General features: G+C 37.4%; 1 protein-coding gene across 3 annotated transcripts in view; it reads left to right on the forward strand.

Moving 5' to 3' along the window:
• Window positions 1-23,761, forward strand: part of ZNF385B (zinc finger protein 385B) — a 144,402-nt gene that overhangs the window by 26,257 nt on the left and 94,384 nt on the right. Inside the window, exon 2 of one of the 3 annotated variants that reach the window (XM_056496737.1) lies at window positions 3,701-4,003. In XM_056496737.1, coding sequence (XP_056352712.1) covers window positions 3,703-4,003 — 301 coding nt within the window. In that variant the 5' untranslated portion in view covers window positions 3,701-3,702. Of the gene's footprint in view, window positions 1-3,700; window positions 4,004-11,495; window positions 11,859-23,761 lie in introns of those variants that run through there. The other 2 variants (XM_056496738.1, XM_056496742.1) reach the window with 2 other exon arrangements.

Raw genomic sequence — 23,761 nt, forward strand, 5'->3', positions numbered from 1 at the left:
ATAACTTCCAACCTTTCTGCCTTTTAACGAACTCATATTCTTGTTCATACTCTTAAATCAACTTCTAAATACTTCACAATTCTGCCTATAATAATTTCCCTAAAATATTTTTTGGTTTCACAGATGTAATGATTATGTAACTTCTCTTTATTCTCAGTTCACTGACTGTAGTCTCAAGTAGCTGCTTCTGTTACATGATAATGTTATTGAGCTATGTGTAAACCTGAGCAATGAAATGGCCCTGTTTTATATCTGACTCCTGGTGGGTGAGAACAAGTACCATCCAGAACTCTTCACAATCTATCTGCAGGAATAAGCTCTTTTTGAAAGAAAAAAGCCACTTGATAGATGTGCACTTGCATAAATTTGAGTGACTACAAAGCTTAGAGAATAAGAAGAAAGTGGTTGGTTCGGGGGCTTTGTTTGTTTTTTCTATTACAATTTAATCTGTATGTACACGCTTCTTTCATGAAAGTTTAAAGCATTCAGATAGCCTTCTAAAGAAAGGTTAACTTGTACAAGATAAACCTAATTCATGGTGAGGTTCTTAACACTGACTCAATGCAAAATTGTACTTGTGCTATATGTTCTACAACCAGGACATTTCAAAGGTGTTTTTCTCCAACATAAACCTTAAAGAAGAAAGGAAGGTGATGAAGTTTTGAAAACAAACGGAAAAATGGAGTTTTGCAATAACATTTTTAGTTTTTGAACAAATACATACACCACAAAATGTGCTCATTTATGGTAAAATCTGTATTACTCTGTGAAAAATGGCCATCTCAGTGCATGTTTGCCACCAACACTTTCTTTTTAAGAACTCTAGAAGAGACTAAAAAAAGTTTTTTCAAACAGAAGTGATTTGCTTTACCAAATGTTCAGATCTCCAGATCCCAGGAGGATGAGGGCTGGGATTTCTGTAAGGAATAGGCAGACTTCTGAGGCTTGGCATGGTCCTGTCTCTGGCTGCACATACAGGTTCTCTCCATGGTTGGACAGAGTATGCTGCTGCAAACCCTCCTATGCTCACTGTAGGCATTTTCTCAGACATCATTTGCATCTGCTGCTCTCATCAGTTGTTGGGAGGTCATGGCTGCTTATAATTAGGCCACCTTTTAATTTAGATGCAGAGCTTAAGGCAAGGAACGTTGTTTTAAAATTTCAGCTTGGGTGTTTTAATTCTTAAATTAGCAGCCAGAGATTGCTTCAAGGACTCATTTGTCCTGTGTATGCAAAATTTTATAGTAAAACTGAGTGTTAAAACAAAAGTGTACCTTGGCAGTGATTTCTTTTTATTTGTTTGAAGGTTAATTTTCTTTCTAGACTGGCAGCTGGGATGCCTAAGGGTGCAGGCACAGCGTGACTCCTTGCTGTGCTCAATTGTTCTTTCTGGGTGCGTCTGTATTTATAAACACTTTTGTGATGTCAGGACTGCAATTTTGAGGCAAATGTTCTGATTTTCCCCATCTACCCTGCTTTGGCTCACAACTGAGCAGCCTCAGACTTCACCAAGGTTTTGTTCATTTGGAGGAAAGTAAGCAAAAACATGCAGTCCAGGAGTGCACGTATCTTGTGCTGCAGTGCTAATGTGCTAATGCAGCACCAGCCTGTGCTTTCCAAAATAACCCTCCTCAGGAAGGCTTTGGTGCTCTTACAGGCAGCTCCATCCATCTTCCTTCTGGTCCATGCAGCTTCCTAATGCAGATGTTTGCCTCTGCCAATTTTAAAGGTATCCAAACCAAGTGACCTTCACTAAGATCTTAAAGATGATTGAAATAAGTGCTGAATTATATTTTGGATTATTTCCTGTCTGCAACCAAACATATCAGATTTCTGACAGGCCAGGATTTTTAAATTATAACATATTTTATTATTCTATACTGGTTTGTATGTACAGCTTGTAAAAGAATTTTTGTTTCAGAACATTTTACTTCAGAAAATGAAGGCTATAACAGTAATGTTGTAACAAATATTTATAGAAAACAAAGGGACTGGGGAATATATTTATGTTTTAAAGTACATTACTGTAAAAATAACAAATATTGAAGCTCTAAGCAGATTAAATTTTCAGATTAAAATGTTATCTTAGCTCTGCTGAATCGAGGATCTTGGTTGCTGGCCTTGAAATATGATACTTACACTTAAATGATTTAGTCTCTAGCCTAGGTTTTCAGGATCACCAGTATTTTGTTTTTAAATTAATTAGGTACCTGTACACTAAAATTATTTTTAATAATTAGTTTTATTTTTATTTTATGTGATTTATTCCTTAATGTATTGTTAATATTGTTTGTCTGATGACAGAACTGTCACCTATAAGAAACAAAGACATGAAATCTGTTTAGAATACTTTATCAGTGAATTGTACTTGAGAAGGAATCTCCAAATACTAAAATGTTAAGCATGGGTTAGAGTTAGGGATGTGATAAAATACTCTATCCTACCATATAAATGACTAACTATTTCTGAAGCTTTTCCTGTGTACACCCCTGTGCCAGAGAACAGAACAGACTTTCTCTTGGTAATAAACTTAACTGGATAATGACAGGGGTTCTCTAGTTCCTTGCGAATGCTGCAGTCTTCTGGGGAGGATTGCTGCCACTTTTGGTTTCAGTGTTTGTGTCTCTCAGTGCTCCTGCCTAACAGAGAGGTAGGTGTACACAAAATTGTATGCTCCTCTGGTTCCCAGGCTGGAAAAGGGGCGTTCTATTTGAAGTCTTTTGCTTTTGAAACCTGAACATAGGTGTACATTTGCCTGGAAAGAGCTGCTTTTGTGCATAGCTCTGTGAGCCAGCCTTTGGCCATCCAGAGTATTTTGGTGGTGGGGGGAAAAGAATAAACATCAAGTTGTGTAGGTAAGAAAACAGAATTATTTTGTTTATGAGTTTCCCTGGACCCCCCATTTCTTCTCTGCTGGGTTAGCACCATATCTTAAATGAAATACAGACTTTCCCCCTATATGTATAAAACTGTTCTTTCTGCAGCTTGATGATGAGGTTTTTATTCTCTAGGGCAAGTTAGTGTTTCAGGGTCTTGCCTTGCTGTTTAGAGATTTTCATTTACTACGATTTTGCGTAGTTTGCACAAGACTAACATCTATCTGACCTTGCTCTATGCAATAGTTTGAGTTGTGAAGGTATTGATGGGCTAATATAGGTAACATACAACCTTTGTATGAAGCTGAAGATTTGGATGTATGTAAAAATGGAAAGGCTTCATTAGTCTCATTTGAACAGTCTGCTGTTGTCCAGTGTTTCCATAACATTTCTTTTCGTCATCCTTTTTGTTGAACAATTTTATTTGAAACAGTGAGAACTGCTATGGTCATTGGAAAGCAAAAAGCTCTGGAGTCAGTGTTTAGTAAGGCAGAGGAAATGTATTTGAAAATAATCTTAACCTCTGCTACAAATGCAATAATAAATCTACTTTAAAATAGAGAGCTTGCAGAACAAAATAATGAGTTGTTGCAGGTTGCTGTGCACAGACTGTGATATATTACCACCTTATTATTTCTGAACTCTGTGGTGTGTCACAAATGCATTTATTTCTATATTAAGCAATACCTCTGCAGTTTGGAACCTTATTTGTTAGAACTCGTTGTTGGTCATGCATTATAGCATTTAAAGAAAGAAAGAAAATGGAGTTTTAATAGAAAGAATTCAGTGTTGTCTAGTAACAATTTTGTCTCTTTACTTTGTAGGTATGAAGCGTCCATTAAGTCCTGACCACATAATTGAAGATGGGATTATGAATCAACCAGCTGTTCTACGGGTCTTTGAAGAAAAAGGACTGAGGAATGACAGACAGGATTATCAACTAAGCAAAGAAAAAAAGAAGATACTGTTTTCCTTCTGTGAAGTGTGCAATATACAGCTGAACTCTGCAGCCCAAGCTCAAGTTCATTATAACGGGAAATCTCACTTGAAAAGAGTGAAGCAGCTAAATAATGGAAAGCTCCCTACAAGTACAGCTCCTGGCACTTTGTTTGCAAGTACAAGCACAGGTACATAATTAGTCTGAGATGCTGGATTTTGGTCAAGAATTCTGAGGAAGCTTTTAAGCTCTACCTTTTCCGCCAAACATAACCATTAAACCTAATATAGATTAATCCTAGTAGTTAATAATATTTTGCCATGTTCAGAATTACTGGTGTATTTATTTTTCTGTGAAGCCAAGTGGTATTGAGGCAATATTCCATTATTCCAGGCAATATTCCATTATGTGTTGGACCTTGAAATATGATCTATTTAAAAGTAACTCTTGTGGATCCAAATGCTTACACATTTTGTCATCTGCTTTTGTTCCCAAAAGAAAGTTCTGGAGGGATGCTGTGTGTACAGGAGAAACTTTTAAATGAAATCTGGTAGTGGAATGATGGAGGAGGAGAGCTGAAATTTACAGGCCTGGCCCTTTCATTCTTTCTGCTTTCATCCCTCTGGGTTATAACTACTCTCATTCATAGAATCGGTTTGGGTTGGAAGAGACCTCTAACTAAGAAGTATTTCAAAATAAGACTTTTTACTTACTAGGCAAAACAAAAGTCTAGGGCAAAATGCATTTAGCATCCATAATGTAAAGATACAAAGCACATAATAGGCTTTTTTGTTTTTTTGGGGGGAATTTGTTTCTTTTTATTATAGTGTTAGATTCACTTCATAGCTACTTGAGAAAAATCTTACAGATGTTGAATCTTCTTACAAGAAGTTTTCTTAATTGTAATTTTTTTTTTTTATTTGCTACATTAAGACACTGATTTTGGTTGCTTTTATTTCATTTTGTATAGAAACAGTCAAACTGCACTGAAGGGTTTAGCTTTATTTTTTTCTGATTTTGTTTCTTGTTAACTGATTTTTACTTGTTTGGAAGTCTGTGGTACTGTTTTGTTTGATTTAGAACTAAGTAGTGTGAGGGTATCACTTGTGTAAGGCCTGTGATTCAAAAGATTAAACTCCTATTAAATAACATCTAGATTACTTAATTGTGTGCATTCTTAAAATAACTGAACATCTGAGACATGATTGATTTAAGATTCCTCTGTGTGTGGATCAGCAATGCAAACATATAAAAACATTTTCTATTTTTGTTGCTTTTTGTTATCTGAACCCCTTCATCAGCCTTTGCTGCCATTCCTGGGGATCACAGCTGATGCTCTGGCACCATTACTCAAAGAATGCTCTGATGCTCAGAATACAATTATATCTTCTGGAGCACATGCTTTGGGGTTACTGCATAGCTTGGGAGTTAAAATTCATGTTTCTTTGTACTTTATTCATCAATCTCTATATTAGACTATATCCTAGTTGTGTACTAGATATGCTGGTCTATCCAGTGCCTGTTGAAATAAGTGTTCTTTTTTCAGAGCTGAGAGATGTGTTCATAGCACTTAAAAGAAAGAAATGCCTTACAACAGACAATTTATTATTACAGTGATTACCTAAACAATTTAATATACTGTTTGAGAACCAGTGGGAGAACAAGATTTACTGAGATGTAGTTCTCAAAGAATGTTTTCCAAAAATAACTAGAAATTAATTTTCTTATAAATTGACATTATCTAAGCTCAGTTTTAATCCATGTCCTCTGGAGTGTTATTACCCCTTGTAATGGAAGTCTTCCTTTCCCATTTCTTCAGCCAGTATCATAAACAGAACTAATTGTGCAGATGGTAAGAGAGCAATTATATTAATCTCACCTCACCAGTGAATAGACTTTATTCCACATGCAAAGGAAGCAAATAGCCCCTCTCATACTTCACTGTTATAGCTGCAACCTTCTAAAAAATCATCTAGAGAACAGTTCAGCACGCCTTAGAAAAACTTTCTGCAAAAGTTCCTGCCAGTATTAGGCTGGAGTTTTCCTCTGTGTTCAAAAGATAAATGTGAAATCAATAATATTCTCACTGGAAAATGAGGTGACTGTAAAATATACGTAACTCTAAAATTTCCTTGACACTCCAGAAACCAGGATTACAGACCTGCCAGAACTGTCTTGATTCTGTGTGACAGAACTGATGGAACACTGACTCCAGTTCTCCCTGACACTTGCTGGCATTTCTTAAAAATGGAGATGAGACATATTTTCATATTCATTCTGTTTTGTGGTCCTCTCTGTGACAGGTGGCCCTCAGTTGATAGAAAATGTTCTTTTAATTTTTTACTTCCACTATGTTTTATAATTATAAGCTCTATTTGTTGCTCTTAACTTGCTGGTAATGGTCCTTGTTGTACAACTATTGGAGTGCTTATTAAGATTTGATACCTGGGATTCCAGGTCCTGACAAGAATACTATTAATTATATAGATGAAGGGCTTTTATATATTTAAAGTCTAAATGTAATTTTAGACATGAGTTTAAAGTTACTTATTTGTATTTAGATGAAGGGTGAAATTGTCACAGGATTTAGAATATATTTAGCAACATATTTTTCTAAAAAATTTCCTTTATTTCTAGTGTATCTTGCCTTGCCAGTTATTGATATATACAAGCTCTTTTGCTATTGTACCTCTACCCACAATTTAAATTACTTCCTAGCAAGTAAGATTTAATATAAAATAAAGATTTAAGAACTTCTTGTCTTTATATTGCCATAAGCAAGATATCAGTGGGTTACATAGGGCAACTTTGGTTATTTGATCCACTCATTGAATTCCTTGTTTTCTTTACACTGGTGCTGAAAACTGGAAGAAAAGAGAATTCAACTTCAGGAGTACGTTGCACGTGGGGTTAGAGCCTTCGCTGTTGCTAATGCTAGTGCTCGTTGGTTAGCAGCTGTGTCTGCAGCCCCGGCTGCGGTTCCAGCGCTGCAGAGCCATCCCGGCCCGTGTGCCAGGCACGCACCGGCCTGGGCCCACAGGCTGCTGTCGGACGGGCAGAAATGCAGCCTCAGGAAGTGAGGCAGGGTCCTCGCCTTCGCCGCTGAAGTTGGAAACGATTTCATGAATTCCCCATAAAGAAAAAAGAAAAGAAAGGGTGGTTCCGTGCAGCCTTGGGAGATGTATTTTGGAGAGGGCCGTTTAAAGCCTTTCAGTGAGCGGGCCTTGCAGCGGCGCGGAGCAGATGCAGCTGTTCTGGCCCCTGAAATCCGCCTGTCCCGCTGAAGGCACGGGCTGAGCACCCGCAGCCCGCAGGAGCGGCCGTGAGCGCGGGGCAGGCGCTCGGCTCGGTGCGGTTAAAGCCGGCGCTCGCCGTGTGCCGCCGGCGCTCTCGAGTCACCGCGGGCGAGCGGCTGAGGGCGGCGCGGCCCCACGCGGTGGCGCTGCAGGCCGGGCCGGGCCGTGCCGCAGCCGCGGGCCCAGCGCCGGCCCGGGGGAGCTGCGGGGCTGCCGCGGCCGGCGGGTTCGTGCCCTGCGTGGCCCTGGTGATCCTCCCGCTGCTCCCTCGGCCCTGGCACCGGCTCTGCCCCGCCAGTTATCGCCGCTTCCTCCATGGGCTGGCGTCCTGCTGTGTCCCCCGGTTCTCTCTCCTTTTCCCCCATGGGAGCAGTTGGCGTAGTTTTAGAAATGCCTGTCAAAATCCAGATTTTACAGATCTCTAGAAGCGTGTAGGGAAGTTTCATTGTTGTTACAGAAAGTGTCCAAATTCAAAAGTGGGCGAAGGAGAATCCCTTTTCCCTGGGCCGCAGGCTGCAGGTGTGCCTTAGGCCCGGGTGACGCTCGCTGATGCCGTGTGGTCTCTGCAGGTCTGGCTGCAGGTGCCATCCGGATGGCTGCAGTCTGGTAGCACCTCTGCCTTCTTGTTCCTGAAACCTCTGACCTTCAGGGACACTTTTGGAAATGCTGCAGGACCCTATACCGTGACTCTTTGTAAGGAGCAGTGCTACAAACTACCGTGCTAACACTGCAGTACTGAGGAAAAAGTCACAGGTTGATTTCCTGAGGCATTACAAACACAGTTTTGTGATCTGGTTCACAGCTGTGACAGCCAGGGATTTGTTTAATACAGCAAAATAAATGCATACATTTATGACTGGTGTTGTGTTTGTTACTTAAATCAGGTGCCTGGTAGTGGTAGTGGAAGGGAGAAGGTAAAATGGTTTTTGGCATGGGAGAGGAACAAGGGAGTATAGACAGGGCTTCTTCCAGAGATTCGAGCTTCTTTGTCTCTCTGTGCAGTGCCACATAAATCTGCAAGTGTAGGCAACTTATCAAGTTAATGGAGGCAGGAGGGCTTACAATTAAAGAACTCAGATTCTTCTTGATAGCATCCATAGACTGTATAGCTAACTTGCATATTAGTTTAGAAAAAAATAGAAAGTGTGAATAGTATCTTCAGCCAAAAAATTAAACAGACTATTGATAGACATTGAGAAATTACACTGAAAATATTCCAGATAGTCTTAAATCTACATTCCCAATTTTGTTCTCATGCATGAGAGCAAGACTTTTTTTTTTTTTTTTTTTCTAAATGAAACTGTGAACGAAATTAGCTTGCCAGATGACCAGATCAGTGCAGGATTAAATGATGGTTGGTTACAACAAAATGAATCTGCTGTGCACTGCTGTCATTTCAGTAGAGTTTTTCTTTGGTTTTTGTCAGAAGAATCTAAACCTGAACACAGTTTTTTGTATGTAGGTTTTAATCCTTATCTGGACCAATCTTTATCTGGCTTTCTGACAGGTAGCTTAGTTGCCATCTATGACTGCTTTGTGCCAATGTAATGGAGAACAGAGTTTTTAGTTTTTGCTTACTTTAAGCCTCTTGATCTAGGTCCTCAATTTCTTCTCAGTGTTTGTCTTTCATTAATCTAAAAAAAAAAAAAGACAAGGATAATCTGATTTTTATTGCAGAAAATCTTTATGAATTATTCTAGCAAGTACTCAGAGGAATGCAAAGTAGCAACCAAAAGTATCTTGAGAAAGTTTGTGGTCTGAGTCCTATTAAATGTGTGTATGCATATCTATAGAATTAATGCATGAGTCTGTAGAGAGCACTGTAAGCTTACTCTTTTTTTGTATTGAGCCAATAGCTTTTTTAGACTAGTAGGTCAGCACTTGTTCTGCTGCCTACAGCCTGGCCTTTTAGAAGGCAGTTTCAAGGAAGCTGCTTCTGTGGGGGCACAAAGTGGAGCAACTCCTCAGGGCTTCCCCCTCTCTGTCCCCCCATGAGAGGGAGGTTGCTCCACACTTTGCTGTCCCAGATAAAATCCATTTTTCTATTTTTAAAGTGTTAGATTCTTGCTAAAAAACAAAACTATGTCCAGCATAATAGAAATAATAACAAAAAGAGTTATGTGCCCATAATAGAACTTAGTTTAGTGAGCTGTTGAGAAACTCTTAATATTTCACTTCTTGCTGCAGGGTGTGTTGACTTTTTTCCTTATTCAGTGGTCTCTTGAACAAGATTGCATTTGGTAGATGGTGCCACATCCTTTGCATCACTTGAGTCTCTTCCATCATCTGCTTAAGAGATAGGTAGTGGTACATAACATCTTTCTTACAGTATGAAATGTATTTATTATAAGCAGTTGCTGTTTTTCTTTCACAGATGTCATCATAGAAACATAGAATATGCTGAATTTGAAGCGACCCATCAGGATTATGATTAGCTGCTCTGAAATTAGGCAGATTTATTGTATTCCTTTAGAGCACTCTGTACTCCTCACAGAATGCTGATGATGAGTGTTAATATCAAGGTCCAGAACTGACATTAAAGTTGGTTTCTTATTTGCCAATGACTGCACATTGTATCCATAATATTCTGTTCTTTGGGTAGCTGCACTGTGAAAGTACTGGTAAAATTACTAAGAATTATTAAGTAGATGCTACACACACTTACTGGTAGTCTTCAGGAAAAACATGGTAGAAATCATTATTTTATTGAGGTTAGTTGTTTTAAAGTAATTGATAAGTTGCATCAAAACAAAACATTCAAAATTCCCTATTTGCCTAATGGCAAATTGAAAACCATAAGTCTTTGAAGTTGGTAGATGTTATCAGACCAATTATTAATTTCTAGACTCCATTTCATTCTTTTGGAGATGCGATCACATGAGTGACAATAAGCAAACAAACAAAGTTTGTACCAATTATGGCAAAAATAGTTTATAGAAGGTGGTCCTTTGGGTGGAATGTGGAAGGATTCCAAAATAAAATTGAACAGTACATTTGGGACCTTTTGCCAATACTTTGCATAAATATGTTCTCATAGCAAAATACCTTCCTTAAAAGTCTAACCTCTCTTCAAGGGCAGCTATGCTGTGGCAAAAAAGCAGCATTTAATACACCAGAAATTCAGATGTTCTGGAGTCTAGGACCAAGTATACAGCTGCTCCCCACCATGGTTTCAAGCTGAGAATGGCTGCAGGAGTGGTGGTGACACAACTGCTTCAGTTGGGAGCATGTCCCTTGTCATTTAACCTCTTTGGGCATGGCCTGGAGCCTCTTGAATCAGCTGAGTTGATGTTGCTGCAAGAATTTCTTCAGTGTCTCACTGAAAGATGTGAGCCAGAGTTTAGAGGTGTAGACAGCTGAGATGAAAAGGGATCTATAAATTCAGACATTTTTATCCATGTGCATTTTCTGTATTAAAACTACTGGAAGAAACAAAATAATGTAGTCAATTTGTTATTTTTGCCGTGTAAAAAGAAAACTGATATATTCTCCATTTAGTAATTTTCTCACCTGGGATCAGGTCATGTCAAAATTTCTCTTGTAGTTGCCTCATGACCCAGCAGTATCTTTGGATAACTGTACAGGTACTATAATAAAAAACTCCCGTGTCTTTCCATTTTTTGAAAGCCTGGTTATGATTAGATCTGTCCTATGCTGTGTATCTCTGGGTGTGAGTATGCACAGCAATACATGCTCTCTTACCTTTCTGGGGAAAGAAAATCTATGAAGAACCCAAAAAGATAAAAAATATGTACATTATGAGAAATCTATGTGGGAGTAGGAATAGCATGAATTCAATAAGCCATGGAGGTTTTTCATAGTAAGTAACTTAAAATTACTGTTGTTTTGGGAAGAATGAAGGCATTGGTCATGTAATGTCATGCTTTTAGTGATAATTTTATTTTGATAAAAATTGTTAATCTGCTAAACTGTACAGGTCTTTGTTGGGTCAGAATTCTAAGTGTTTCCACCCAAATATTTATTATTCTTTTTAATAGATATCCTGGTTTTAATATGTAATAGACTTCATCTGTTATGTGGTTAAAAAATACTTATTTCATTTGCATAATTTTGAATTAATCTTATTTAGAAAATCTGTAAAGAATCATTAATTTTTACTGCTGTATTCCCCCCCCGCCCAATAATGAACCTCATCACAATACAGGCTGCTGATTCTCCTCTGTCTCGTGTTCATTGTAGAAAAGACAGAGCTATTTTTAACATTTACACTGTCTAGATAGATGATTCCTCGTTCTGTGTGGTTTGGAGCTGAAGCTGTAGAGCCTTTCATAATCATATCCTTTTATTTTTTTATGGTTTGTTTGAATTTGATCTCTGTAGCTGATTCCATGCATTGATAATGAAGGCTTGGGTTGCCTGATTCTCAGCATAAATTCAGGCAGACTTCTACTTTGACAGTGCTCTGTGTTTCGGTACGCATGAAGATACAGAACTGAAATTGCTTTGCTTTCTTTACAAATGACTCAGAGTGTGCTTGTCCTTCCCTAAAATGTTGCCAGCGTGTGAAGGATTTTCAATGAGCAGTGCAATAAGCCGGCATCTGGGAAGGTTGGAGGCTGCTCTGGTATAGCAGTGAACTGTCACACAGATGATCAGGGCTGGAGCCAACACTCTGTAGCACCGTAGATCATATTGGTCACATACTGGAAGTTTTGTTTATGTAACTTGGTTGCTGTTTAACCTGCTTAAATAATATTGCCATAATGTGGAGTGGGCTTCCCAGTAGAGGTGAGTCTGTTTTTTATTATTAAACTTCACTGAATTGCTTTGTGCTACGACATTGAGTGGATGCTTACATGTTTGGCATTATTTCTATGTGCAGTGCATTTCTGTTTTAGTTATTCCAGTGGAAAGGATGATAGAAATGCCAAGGCATATAATGCACATTTTCCTTCTCTTTTCAGTATTAAAAGTAACTAAATAAGTGGCAAGCTCCCTTTCCTTGCTTGCTGTTTGCAGAGGGCATCTTTCCAGTAGGTGATTTCCTGTGCATTTTAAATGTTTTTTGAATGTCAGTGATGCTGTGTTATTGTTGTAGAAAGAAGCTTATTAGCAGTATGAATAAATATCTCTTACCAGAGCTTGCTTTCTGGCTTGTTAAATCTCAAAGCATAGTTACAATGATGTGTGAAACACAAGAGCTGTCAGATTCTCCAGATAAACTAGAAAAGTAAGGAATGAAATAAATTGTGCACTGGATTTGACATATTAGATCTGTATGTCATTGTTAATATTAAAACTTATGATCTGTCATGCCCAGAACAGCTTCCAGTAATTCATTTGCACTGACAGCTTTCTTTGAGAAGGGTATAAAATTACTGTCGCTTCTCCCTAAGCAGTTAAATTTGAGATTTAGTGCGCCAAGTTTTATTTAAGGGAACGGATAGTGTGCTAAAGGTAGCCTGTGAAGTTCTAGTAGTAAATCTTTAAGCTTGAAAGTATTATCGTAAACTAAATAGACTTTGTACTTGTGTGTTTAAAAAAAGGGGTTTTTATTGAGAATTTCACCTATAGCAGAACAAAAAAAATTAGTTCAGCTGAGTTACTTATTAAGCACTGCTGTTATGTGAATATTGAGTTGGTGAGGTGAGACCTCCTATGATTATATTAGTGTATGCTGATAATAATTTTTTTTAATAAAACAAGGAAATATATTCAAAAATATTTATTTTTTTTCTTGCTTGCTATAGAAATGTCTGTGCTTACTATGTAAAGGCTGCTGTGTTGTTTTTTTTTTTTTCATCTGAGGAACTAGGACAGCTCATGCTTTTTCCTGCTAAATATATTTATGAGGCAGCTGTTTTATAGCTTTCAGCTCCAAAGTTATAGATAAGTGTGTATTTGTTTGACAGAAGATTCGAGAATTTCCATTTACTGCCAGTACATGTAAAGCTTGGCTAAGCAGACTGCATCAGGAGCACACACCATTTGTATTAGCCAATCTGTCTTTGCAAGTCCCAGGGCCACTATCTTGCTAGAAGCCACTGTGTGCTTTTGAAAGCATGAAATTAGTTTTATACTGAGCACATAGTTTCTCATTTAGCAGTTCTTTTTATGGTAATGGTCAATTTATGGTTCAGTGCCAGAATTTTGGTGTTCTGTCAAAGCTGATAGCTTCTGCTAAGGTGTTCTTTGGAGATAAAGACAAACAAAATCCAAAACAACACCTCCCAACAAAAATGCAGATTGTGGTGGGGATCCTAGGGAGATGCAAATAAAAGAAAGTTCTCCCGAATGACCTAACTCCTGACATTGCTGATATAATTTTGGAATTATTTTGTTTTAGTATTTCAGGAAACATTTGTCATTCATGACATAAAATTATTAAATTAATTGTTACCTTTCTATACTTGATAAAATTTTTTGTTTACTTTTTTTTTGCATGACATGTAAAATTGCTGTCTCTCAATGCTTATTTTCCCTATGTGCTTATTTAATGGTTAAGGTTAAGATGCACTTGAAAGATGTATATGAAGCACCCTAAACATTCAGGATGATTTTTAGATAGCAGCTGTAGAATATGTTACAAGCTTTTCCCTTTCTTCAGGAATCTATAGAAGTAAAAATAAATCGTTATTAAAACCTTTGTAAAACCTTTTTTAAAGCATATAATTAATAAATTGATGAACCAACTTATTTTTAACCTGTGTCTCATTCTTGGCACATTTTTGTTGTTTTTCTAACTATGCCAGTTTTGTGACCCTTCCCTCCTAGGAGCTATGCTTGATGAAAGGTTAAGGTGGTTGACATTGCATGCTTCCCTTGGGTTACTCTCTCTAGCCTACATTATTCTCTCTTGTATAGAGGCAATTTAAAACTGCATTGCTTTTAATCTACGTCTTCACAATTCTGACTTGATCCTGAAATAAGCCTTTTTTATTGATACAATATTTGCTTCTTTGCTCAGTTCTTTCTGCAAGGAGCAATATCTGACGTTGCTTTTTCTTTTGTGCAAGATGTGGTTGGCTCTAGAGCTGGTAATGTTTCTTCTGTTAAGTGCTGAGGAGAGATCCTGTTCCACCTACTGTTACACTTCCCTGGGATAAGAAAAAGCTGGAATTCATAGTTCCCAGAAGTTTTGTTAAGAAGTAAATGTAGGCTGGTGCACCTGTTTTTTTTTATTTTTCCATCCTCATGGAGGAGAAGGAGTAGAAGCTATGGAGATAACTGCCTTTTGTCACAGGCATTTGGAAAGCACAGCAGTCCCACTTCAACAAAGCTCCTTCTAAACCACATTTGGATGCTTCTGAAGTCATGCAAGAGATGCATACTGGCAGCTTAAATATATATTGTTGTCATTTTAGGACCTGTAAATAAGTTTGCTTGCTATTCTTCAGTGTGTGTTTAAAGGCTACCAGGCAGAAAATATTATGAACGTTTGGAAAAGCAATGTATGACATGTTGCTACCATGGCATATAAAATTTATTTTATTTCTCAAGTGCTTGAGCTAGAATGCCTTTCTTTGTCTTTTTACTTTTTGATAATTCTTTGTATTATTATGAATATAAGCTTGCCAAACTTCAATCTGACTGGTTCTTTGTTCCAAGATGGTTTTTGCAAGGTCCTTTTACCCTTAAAGATTTAACATCTTCTTCCAAGTGTCTTAATTTCTGCATGTTTCTCCTCCTGCTATTTCATATTGGTAGTTCAAGTGAGAGGCAAGGTTTGGTGTGTTTCTTGTGCTGGACAAAACTACTTTACTTCCTGCTGTGGAGCTCTATTGCTTCTGTATCCATTCTCTACCATTTCTGTATCAGATCGTCAGTTATCACATGGCACTGTGATTTTAATTTCTTCTCATTTGGAAGACATCAGTGTTAAAGTATGGTGATCTTTTGTGCTTTGGGAGTGTTCAGGGGTAGCAGCTTCTCAACTGTCAAGATTACTTTACAAGGAGATTATGAAGATACTAGCTAAAAGGAAAATAAGTTATTGGGGAAGTGGTATGTTGTGAGCAATTCCATGTTAGTCACTTGACTCTGGGATCCAAGTCTAGCTAAGCTCTCGGTGGAAATTTTGAAATTTTTTTTTTTTTTTTTTTTTTTTTTTAATGCAGGTCACTGATGAGTCCTGCCAGAGGAGCTGAGTGCACTGAGAACTGTAGTTCACTGTAGCAGCCCTGTTGAAGCTTTACTACTGAAGCTCAAGTTTATATATTTTTTCCTGTCTGTAGTTTTAAGAGCCAGAGATGTCTGGAGGTCTTACCCGGAATGTTCAGCCATGAAATTGTTTTTTTTTTTTTTTTTTCCCTTTTTTTTTTTAATAGATGCTTTCTGTTCTGTTGGATTTTGAGCAGTGCTCATAACATGACTCTGAAGGGAAAATGAACTAACTTCCCTCTTTCACTTATGCTTTTTTGTTCCTGTAAGGATGTTTCTTAAAATTATTTCTAGTTGGAAGTGAGGAAAGCTGGCTATGTTTTGATCTCCAGAGGTGTGAGGAGCATTCTTTTGTACTGATACCAGCAGTCAGGGCAGATGAAAAGCTAAATTCCTTAGCCTTGGGTAGGTTCAAGACCTATACTGAAGTGTTTGTGTCTCTGACTGAGCAGTACAGATCTTGGGATGGGATGAGGAAGTCTTTTTAATACTCTGTGAATAGAGGAATACAGCTTCCTTAAGGATTAAGATTTTAAAATTCATATAGTGTGTTACAGGAGCTACTTGAGTATGAAAGCTGGTGGACAAGGTTTTCCCTTGAAGCAACTTGTGAAACTGTCAGACCAGGCAAGAATTTATGTCACAATGCATTTGGTAATTCTGCTTTGGTAATTCTTGTTAGTGTATGGCTTGCTTGAGATGGTGTAGGAGATCTGTGTTCAGGTCACCTGTATTCAGATGGACGAAAGGATGTTATCATGTCAAAGGACTTCTGACACTACTGTGATTCAGTTTTGGATTTTTTCTGTGTGGTTTTGCTAGCTGGTCACATTGGTACTGTTTATGTTTTTACTGAGCTGGAAAAGACAGAGCAGATCTCTGGTGTGCAAGTTTCCCTTTTGCTTGCTTCAAGCATTCTGTGATGACAGAAATTGAAACACAGTGCCTGGGTTTGTAACTTCCACCTGGGGGTCTCCATTTTCTTCAGGATATTTCATAGTAGGGGTGGAGAGATGAAGGCAAGGTAAGAAATCCACATAGGAAGTTCTTAAAATTGTCTGTTTTTCTGCTCAAGCTGGATTCAAAACTTTCACACATGTGCATCTCCTCTGGCTCAACCTTGAGTGTTTGCAGTAATTACATCCTGCAATGTTTTGTGACTGAGCATTTAAATATGAGCAGAAATTGAGGCGCTTGTTTTATGAGGCGATCAAACTTAAGTGGAACATGGAGAAAATAAAGAGGTGAGGAAGATTCATAGGCTTTAGAGTGGCACATCTGGATAAAGAGACACAGAAATCACTTCATCAAGAAAAAACAGACTAGATGGAAAGGACTGAAGATTACTGTCAGGAATTTCAGTTCATGTATTGTGGCCAGCTTTGTTAGTGGTACCATTTGAGCCTGATGCATCTCTAGTAAGTAAAACCAGTAAAAATCGATAAATTAAGTAATCATTGTAGTAAGCTCTTTTTAACAAAATATAAACAGTACTTAGCTCCTTTGTACCCAGGTTACTTCTGAAAATAGGATTTAAGCTCTTCAGTCACTTTGTCTGCTGAGTTAAGGCTGAGACACTGAGAAAAGCCAAAGCTGGACGACCAGGGGTGTATTGACTGGGGAATAAATATTTATGAAAACATCCCCAGGTTTTGGGTATTTAAATGTGGTTATAAAGAATCAAAAGTGGTGTAGTTCTAGATTTGTTCTTGATAGCTATTGACAGAAACAAGGACAAATCAGGCAGAAACAAGTAAATATATTGTTGTCCTTTTATCAGTTGCAATCACTTACTCACTTTAATAATTCACCCTAGCTAATGAGTATTTCTCCTTCAAGGCAAAATGGTCTTTTTTGCTTTCAATCTTCCTCAAAACAAGTTGAATTTTTTTCCAGAGATTTTCAGATGACCTTTTCAGAAAAAATGTTTGAGTTTATATTGTTCTGTTAAGTGTATATTAGACTTGTGCTCTGATTATTAGTTATTGCATTGTATCTATGCTTAATGTGCTTATTTTTCATTTAAACTGTTGATAGGTGATGGAATGCCAGGCACATACTTTGCCTTAGACTAAATTCAGTTGTTTTTCGTATTTTTAGTTTTGCTTCAGAAATACTTGTTATGATTATCCAGACTTGAAATCAGTGGATGAATAGGGCAGATAAAGCTATCTGTATTTTAAAAGCATTTTGACTTTATACTTCTTTTCTCATTTGGAAGCTTGGTGTTGCTTTGATAGATAGCACACTACCCTGACTGCTTCAAGCCATCCCTTTGCAAGGTTGATGCAATCCATCAAAGCTGTGTTAACTGCTTTAAATAACGAAGATAAGACTCCTAATCTCAGGAATTGTCATTCATAAATTAAGTATCTGCAGAGTGGAGAGCAGGGCTGTGTTGTTTCTGCTGGTTGCAGATCAGCAGTCTGTTCTGCTGCTCGGAGTCTCATCCATCCCATTTGCATGGTGATCAATTCTCGGAGCTGGCAGCTGTGCACTGTGCACAGGGGAGCTGCTCTGTCCCCTCTCAAGGAGCATCTGCCCTGCCTCTCCAACACTGACCCCTCTGTGGCAAAAGCAGACTGCTGGAAGGACTCTAGGAGTTAAGAAATACATAGGCTTCTCACCCAGTCTCAGACAGGGAGCATGAACGGAGCCTGGGTGAAAAATGGCAAATTTCATTCTGTCTTGAGTCAAATACAGGAAGCTAGAAATTACATATCCTATAATGTGTCAAACTAGCAGCTTTTAGTGAGCAGCTGAGTGATGATAAACAGCAAGAAACTGCTGTGCTACTGTGCTACCTGGCCAGAAATTGAAATCCCTTTACTCAGTATATTATTTTCTAGGCCATCTATTGCATGAACATGTTGTTTACTGCCTACTTTTAATAGAGTTCTTAGGTTAGGAGAAATTGTTATGCAAATTCAAGGTTTCAGGACTTGCATGGTTGGTAGAACAGCAGCCACTAGCAGTACAGACACACAGAAGAGGAGCCTTTGAGGAACCATAACCACTTAGAAACTTTTTTTTCCCATTTCTTCTTTTTGCTTTGATGTTACTGCTGAATGCTAGTGGAACATGATGGTACTGCTGTGGTGTGGAGCAATCAGCTACCAGTGCAAAGCGAGGTCTGAAGGGACATCTACCAATTAACTGAAAATAATGGGAAATTTATTATTGTTACACTAATCAAAGTTAACTTGTTACCAAGAAAATTGGAAGTCAACACATTTGAAGCTATGTTTGGTCTAGTGTGACAGTTCTGGTATAAACAAAGTCAGAATCAGTACATCTGCTGGGGCTCATAGGCTCTGAGGACTGAAGGAATCACCAAGTCTTATCTTGTTCTACAATATTGGACAAAATAATCTCGAAGCATTAATTCCTTCAGGAGAAGAAATTGCTTTCCCAAATATGCCAGTGTTTGCTGTTAAGTCCAATAAATCTGCAGTTGAACTGGAACACATTATTTAGAGACACATTCAAGTTCAATTTAAGGACTTCAGGATGTGATGAATTTACTTGTTACGCTGTTGAATTGTTTAAATAAACCTTTACCTTTGCAGTTAGGAACTGCATCTTACTGCTAATTTGAATTTTCTAATTATGTGCTAGGAGATCCCTCTACTATTACAGAACCTCCATGATTAGATGCATTCTCCTTATAAAATGGCAAGGAATCTTGATTTCAAGCCCGACACTGTTTGTATTAAGGATGCAATTACAAGCAGAGCTTGTGTAACATTTGAAAAGGTTATGTATTACTTTTTTAATAACATGATTTTACATCAGTGGCCTTAGTGACTCGCCAATGAATCAGAAAGACAACTTTGCCTCCACAGTCGTGGGCTGTTGGGTCCTGGTGTTTAAAGTCTGCGTGACATACTTGTAGCTGGAACAAATACTCTTTCAACCAGGACTGAGTTCATAAAGCTCTCTTTCTTTGCATCAAGTAAGAAGCATGATACTGATACTTCTCAAGATTTTCTGGACTTTTGCTGTCTTTTCCTCTTCTCTAGTTATTTTCAGCCAGCAGGATCAAGCTTTTCTCTGTGAAAAGAGAGTGAGAGTAATTTTCCAGGTCAAATTCCTTGCTTATAGTATGGACTGCTTGTTTTGCTCCTTTGTAGAGGTTGGACTCTGTTTCTAATACTCAATTTTAGATACTGAAAGACAGCTATGCAGCAGCTCTGTGTCCATTGCTTGGTACCATCTGGGATGTACAGTGAACTTTGTCACTCAAAGTTATTTTACCAATTAAAAAGAAAAAATGCATAATATTTTTGTTTGATATTGATGTAGGATTTGTATTGACATAGCTTTATCTGATTCCTTGTATGTGATGTGTGCTTATCATGTTGCCTAATTTTCTTGGTAGTAGTTTCAAAAGCTTTCATTGATCTAAAGTATACCTTCAGTGAGGACAGAAAGTGAAGAATAGAGAATCTAATTAGCTTGTAAAGGCACTGTGTATATTATTTACCTGAGACATTTCCTTACAGTTTTAACTAGGGTTTGGGACAAGAATATCTGTAATCTAACCATGTAAATAATTTTGTTGAATTTTTATCTTTTTTGCATACATTAGTACTGACAGTCATGCTCATTACCCATTGTCTTTTTCTCACTTTGTTGTATTGTTTAGGGACAATATCATCCAGAGTTATATTCAGACTATTATCCTTGGAATGTCTTTATCTCCTTTGGAGTATGTCCTCAGCAGCTCCATCCATCCATCTATCCAAAAGTCTTCTTTCTGTACTTTGTGGGAAGAGTGGGAAACATAGCATAAGCATACTAATTTGTTTGGACAGCCAGTTCCTTCCTGTTTTACCGTTTTACTTAAGGTTAAATGCTTACAGTTGGGTTGCACAGAACTGTCTTGACAAGATGTACTGTTAACAGGCTTGCTGCTAAGCCTGTGACTATAATACTAATACTAATCCTTCTAATACTTAGCAAGCTGGTGTTCAGTATTTTTTATTCCAGAGAGTGTGCTGCCAGAATATGGATTTTTTTTTTTTTTTTTCTTGATACTAAACTTTCTCCCACAGAAGTGGGAATGAAAAGGCTCTATGAATTTCAGCATTGCTTGGAATTTATTTCTGCAGTTTGTTTGAAACTTGACCTTTATCTAAGCTCTTCTCACTTCTGGGTCAGGGTATGTGTACCTGTATTCAAGATTTTGAGAGTGCTGTCCATGAATAAATCCAGAAATAACATAGCTTGAATTAAAGAACATATTTTGTAGCAGTATCTAAAGTGAAAATGCTCAAACTAAAACAGAAGTAGAATTCTCTTTTGCACATCACTGAATGTCTGGGAAAGTTGGTCACTCCTGAACTGCCTGCTTTTCTCCTACTGAGTAAGCCTTCCTTGTGTTTTCTCCTTCTGAAGTCAAGGAGTTACCTCAGGTTAGTAACTTATTTTTCCTGAATCATCATCTTACACTCTTTTAGTTCAAATTTTATGTAATCACATGGTAGTGTTTTCTCCCCTTCTCTTAGATTTTTCTTTTAGTATCAGGGTTTGTAACTGAAGTAAAATGTGGTGTGCTCTCCTGTGGTTTACATTCCTGTAGCTGCAAAATTAACGTCTAACTTCAAAGGTTTGATTTATTTTTTTCTTTTGTAAACAACTATTATTTTTTAATGGACCATTTAAATTGAGGTTGCTAGTAAAAGCTGAGAATTTTTTTCTTTGTTTGTGAATAAAACATTTATAGAAAGAAGAAAATATTTTCCTTCCAACTTTTGACAAACTTAGTGAGCTTGGATTGGTTCCTCTAAAATGACAACACGTGGAAGTGTTCTTCCTCTTTCATCATCTCTCAGTGCCGTGTACATCTGAGGCTTCTGATCTTTGGCTTAAACAACTGCTAAATTTTCATTATAAATGTGCCACCTACTGGAGCAAATGGCCCATCAGCAAATATTTATTAATGTTATCTTCTCCCAGACACATTTGCATAGTAATTTCTTGCTAGATTCCTCTGCTTATGGTTGTCAAATCTACACTGTTTTTTGTCAGCCTCACCATAGGGTATGAAAATGGTAATAAGAATTGGAGGGGATGTGGAGCATGAACATTTAATAACATGCCTTGGAAAAAAAAAATTGATATGCTGAATTATAATGAAAAATACCTGCCTCAAATTAATGTCCAGTAAGGGAATCTTAAATTCATAGATACTTTAAGTCTTGATTTCGTGACAGAAAAAAAATTACTTAATTGTTCAATATAGCCTTGTAGCAAAACGAAAATTTAAACAAGATTTTAGATTATGCAGTAGTTTTTTGTAGTTGTTGTTTTTTTAAAAAACTCTTTGGTTTTATCTTGGCATAGGATTAGTCATGATCATCTTTACAAATGAGAGGTATTTTGCTTGGAGCTTGTTGTTTTTTACGCTACCATAATGAAATGAGTGATTATTTGTATTACATATATGTCTTAAGAGCTACAGTTCTATTGTGCTAGACTTGTAAAGGATTATGGAAAAGACTTATTCCCAACATTTTAAAATCTGCTTTTGAAACATAAGGCATTAAGACAATAGTGCAAACAAGAAGAATAGGGTGATCTAGGAAAAATTGCTCTGCTAAACTCAAGTTATTTTCTTGATATTTCCCACAAAACTGAGTGCTTGTTTGGCAACACCTGATTATATCAGAGTAGAAAAATGTCTAATACACGGACAAAGCAAGAAGAGGAGGTTCTTGAACTATTAATCTGTTTTGCTGCATATTACATGTATACATATTACATGTATTTGTCCTGTAGGACAGTCTTTGACTTACACAGGGTTATCCTTTTTTTAATTGGACTAACCATGATGTAGCTGATATATTAACGAGACAGCTATAAAATTTGGTGTTTTTCCTTACCCAAGTTGCTGTTTTCTTTATATGCCTTGTGGGAAAAGCTCAGCCATGAGGGCATTTGCTTTTGAAAAGGAAGAATGAGTCAAGGAACCACCCTCAGAAAATGAGTGTGCAGTCTAACAGGCTATGAAGGAGGAGACAGGGAGCTAGGAGCTCTCTGATCTCTTCCATCTCAAGTTGTGGTGCATGTTGCAAATGCAGAGAGTCCAAACTATGCTTGCTGAATCTTAAACTTTCATTATACTTCAGCAAAAATACTATTTACTTAAATTTGGAGTTTTTAACACAGACTTGTAATGATCACAATCAGTGTCCTTGTACAGTGCCTAGTCTTTGTTTTCATCTGTCTAATGCTGTTAAACAGTGTTTTGCTCTGGGCATGTTGGGAGGGTGCTACATATTTGTTTGGTCAATATACCATAGATAAATGAAATGCAAGCATCTGTGATAGACTGTCAAGGGTGTTGGAGTGACTGCTCTGTGGCACACTGGGATGGCTCAGTAATTGGCAGGAGGCAGTAGCACAATACATTTCTTCAGGTTATGAACTTGTTTTTCTGTATTCAAAGGGGAAATTGAATTTCTTGATATTTGTTCCCTAAATTTCCTTTTCAGTTCTTAATTTGATAATTGAGTGACCAATTCGATATTTCTGGATGAGGGAAATGTAGTTTTTATGTTGAGTAGCGCGGCTTATGAAAAATATAAATTATTTTTTTTCTTTGGTAAGTGATGATCAGAATGTGTTTTCTGCAGTTCTGTGCAACAGGCCAGGATATATGTCTGGCTTCACTCCAGGCAGTGAGCACTTGGAGTGTGCTGGAGCAGTGCTTCAGGAAGCATGCTGCTTGCAGGAACAGTGCTCACATTTCCATTGGCTGGAAAAGTAGGAACATCAGCTGGAGTCATTAATATTGTTGTCTTTAGGGGTGTCTGTAGCTGATCTGCCTGCTTTCCCAGAATAGGACACTGAAGCCAGTAAATAAGGCAATAAAATATTTCACACCTAATAAATTTCATAAACCAAAAGCAAATAAAATCTAAGCAATTCTAGGAAGAACACAGTTGTTCCAAATGTTGAGAGATGGAGGTAGTATAGAAAAGGATAAGAAAAGGCCCTGCTATTTTTATAGGAGGACCTAAAGATTGTATCTCAGGAAACTTCTGAAATGCTTTAAAATACTTCAATAATGAAAAAAACAGAAAAAGGAAGTAAATCCTAAGCAACGTCTGAGAGTAAAAACATTTAAGGTACATGAATATTACTCAACAAAATAAGTGGCTACAAGAACATATCCCAAGGAGGTATTCAAAATAAGTAGAATAAAGCATTACAGAAAAGAACTGTAAAAATACTCAAGTCCTGCATGCATTTTTATGGGCATATGGAACTGATTCCACGCCTGTTTCTCCATAACTGGGCTTTTAAAAATGAAGAAGTTCCTTATCTGTTATTTGCTACATTAAAAATGTTGTTCCAAGCATGACTGGATTTTTTTTTCAGAAATTATTTGGTTATTAGTCTTTTGTCTAATGGTTATATCAGCAGTCTTTAATTTGATCATTTTTACAAGGATATACGTGTTTTGCCATAGTATATGGACTTATAGCATTAAAAAATAACTAAAAATAATTCCAGAGTACAAA

Source organism: Oenanthe melanoleuca, chromosome 7, assembly GCF_029582105.1.
Source record: "Oenanthe melanoleuca isolate GR-GAL-2019-014 chromosome 7, OMel1.0, whole genome shotgun sequence".
Lineage (NCBI taxonomy): Eukaryota > Metazoa > Chordata > Aves > Passeriformes > Muscicapidae > Oenanthe > Oenanthe melanoleuca.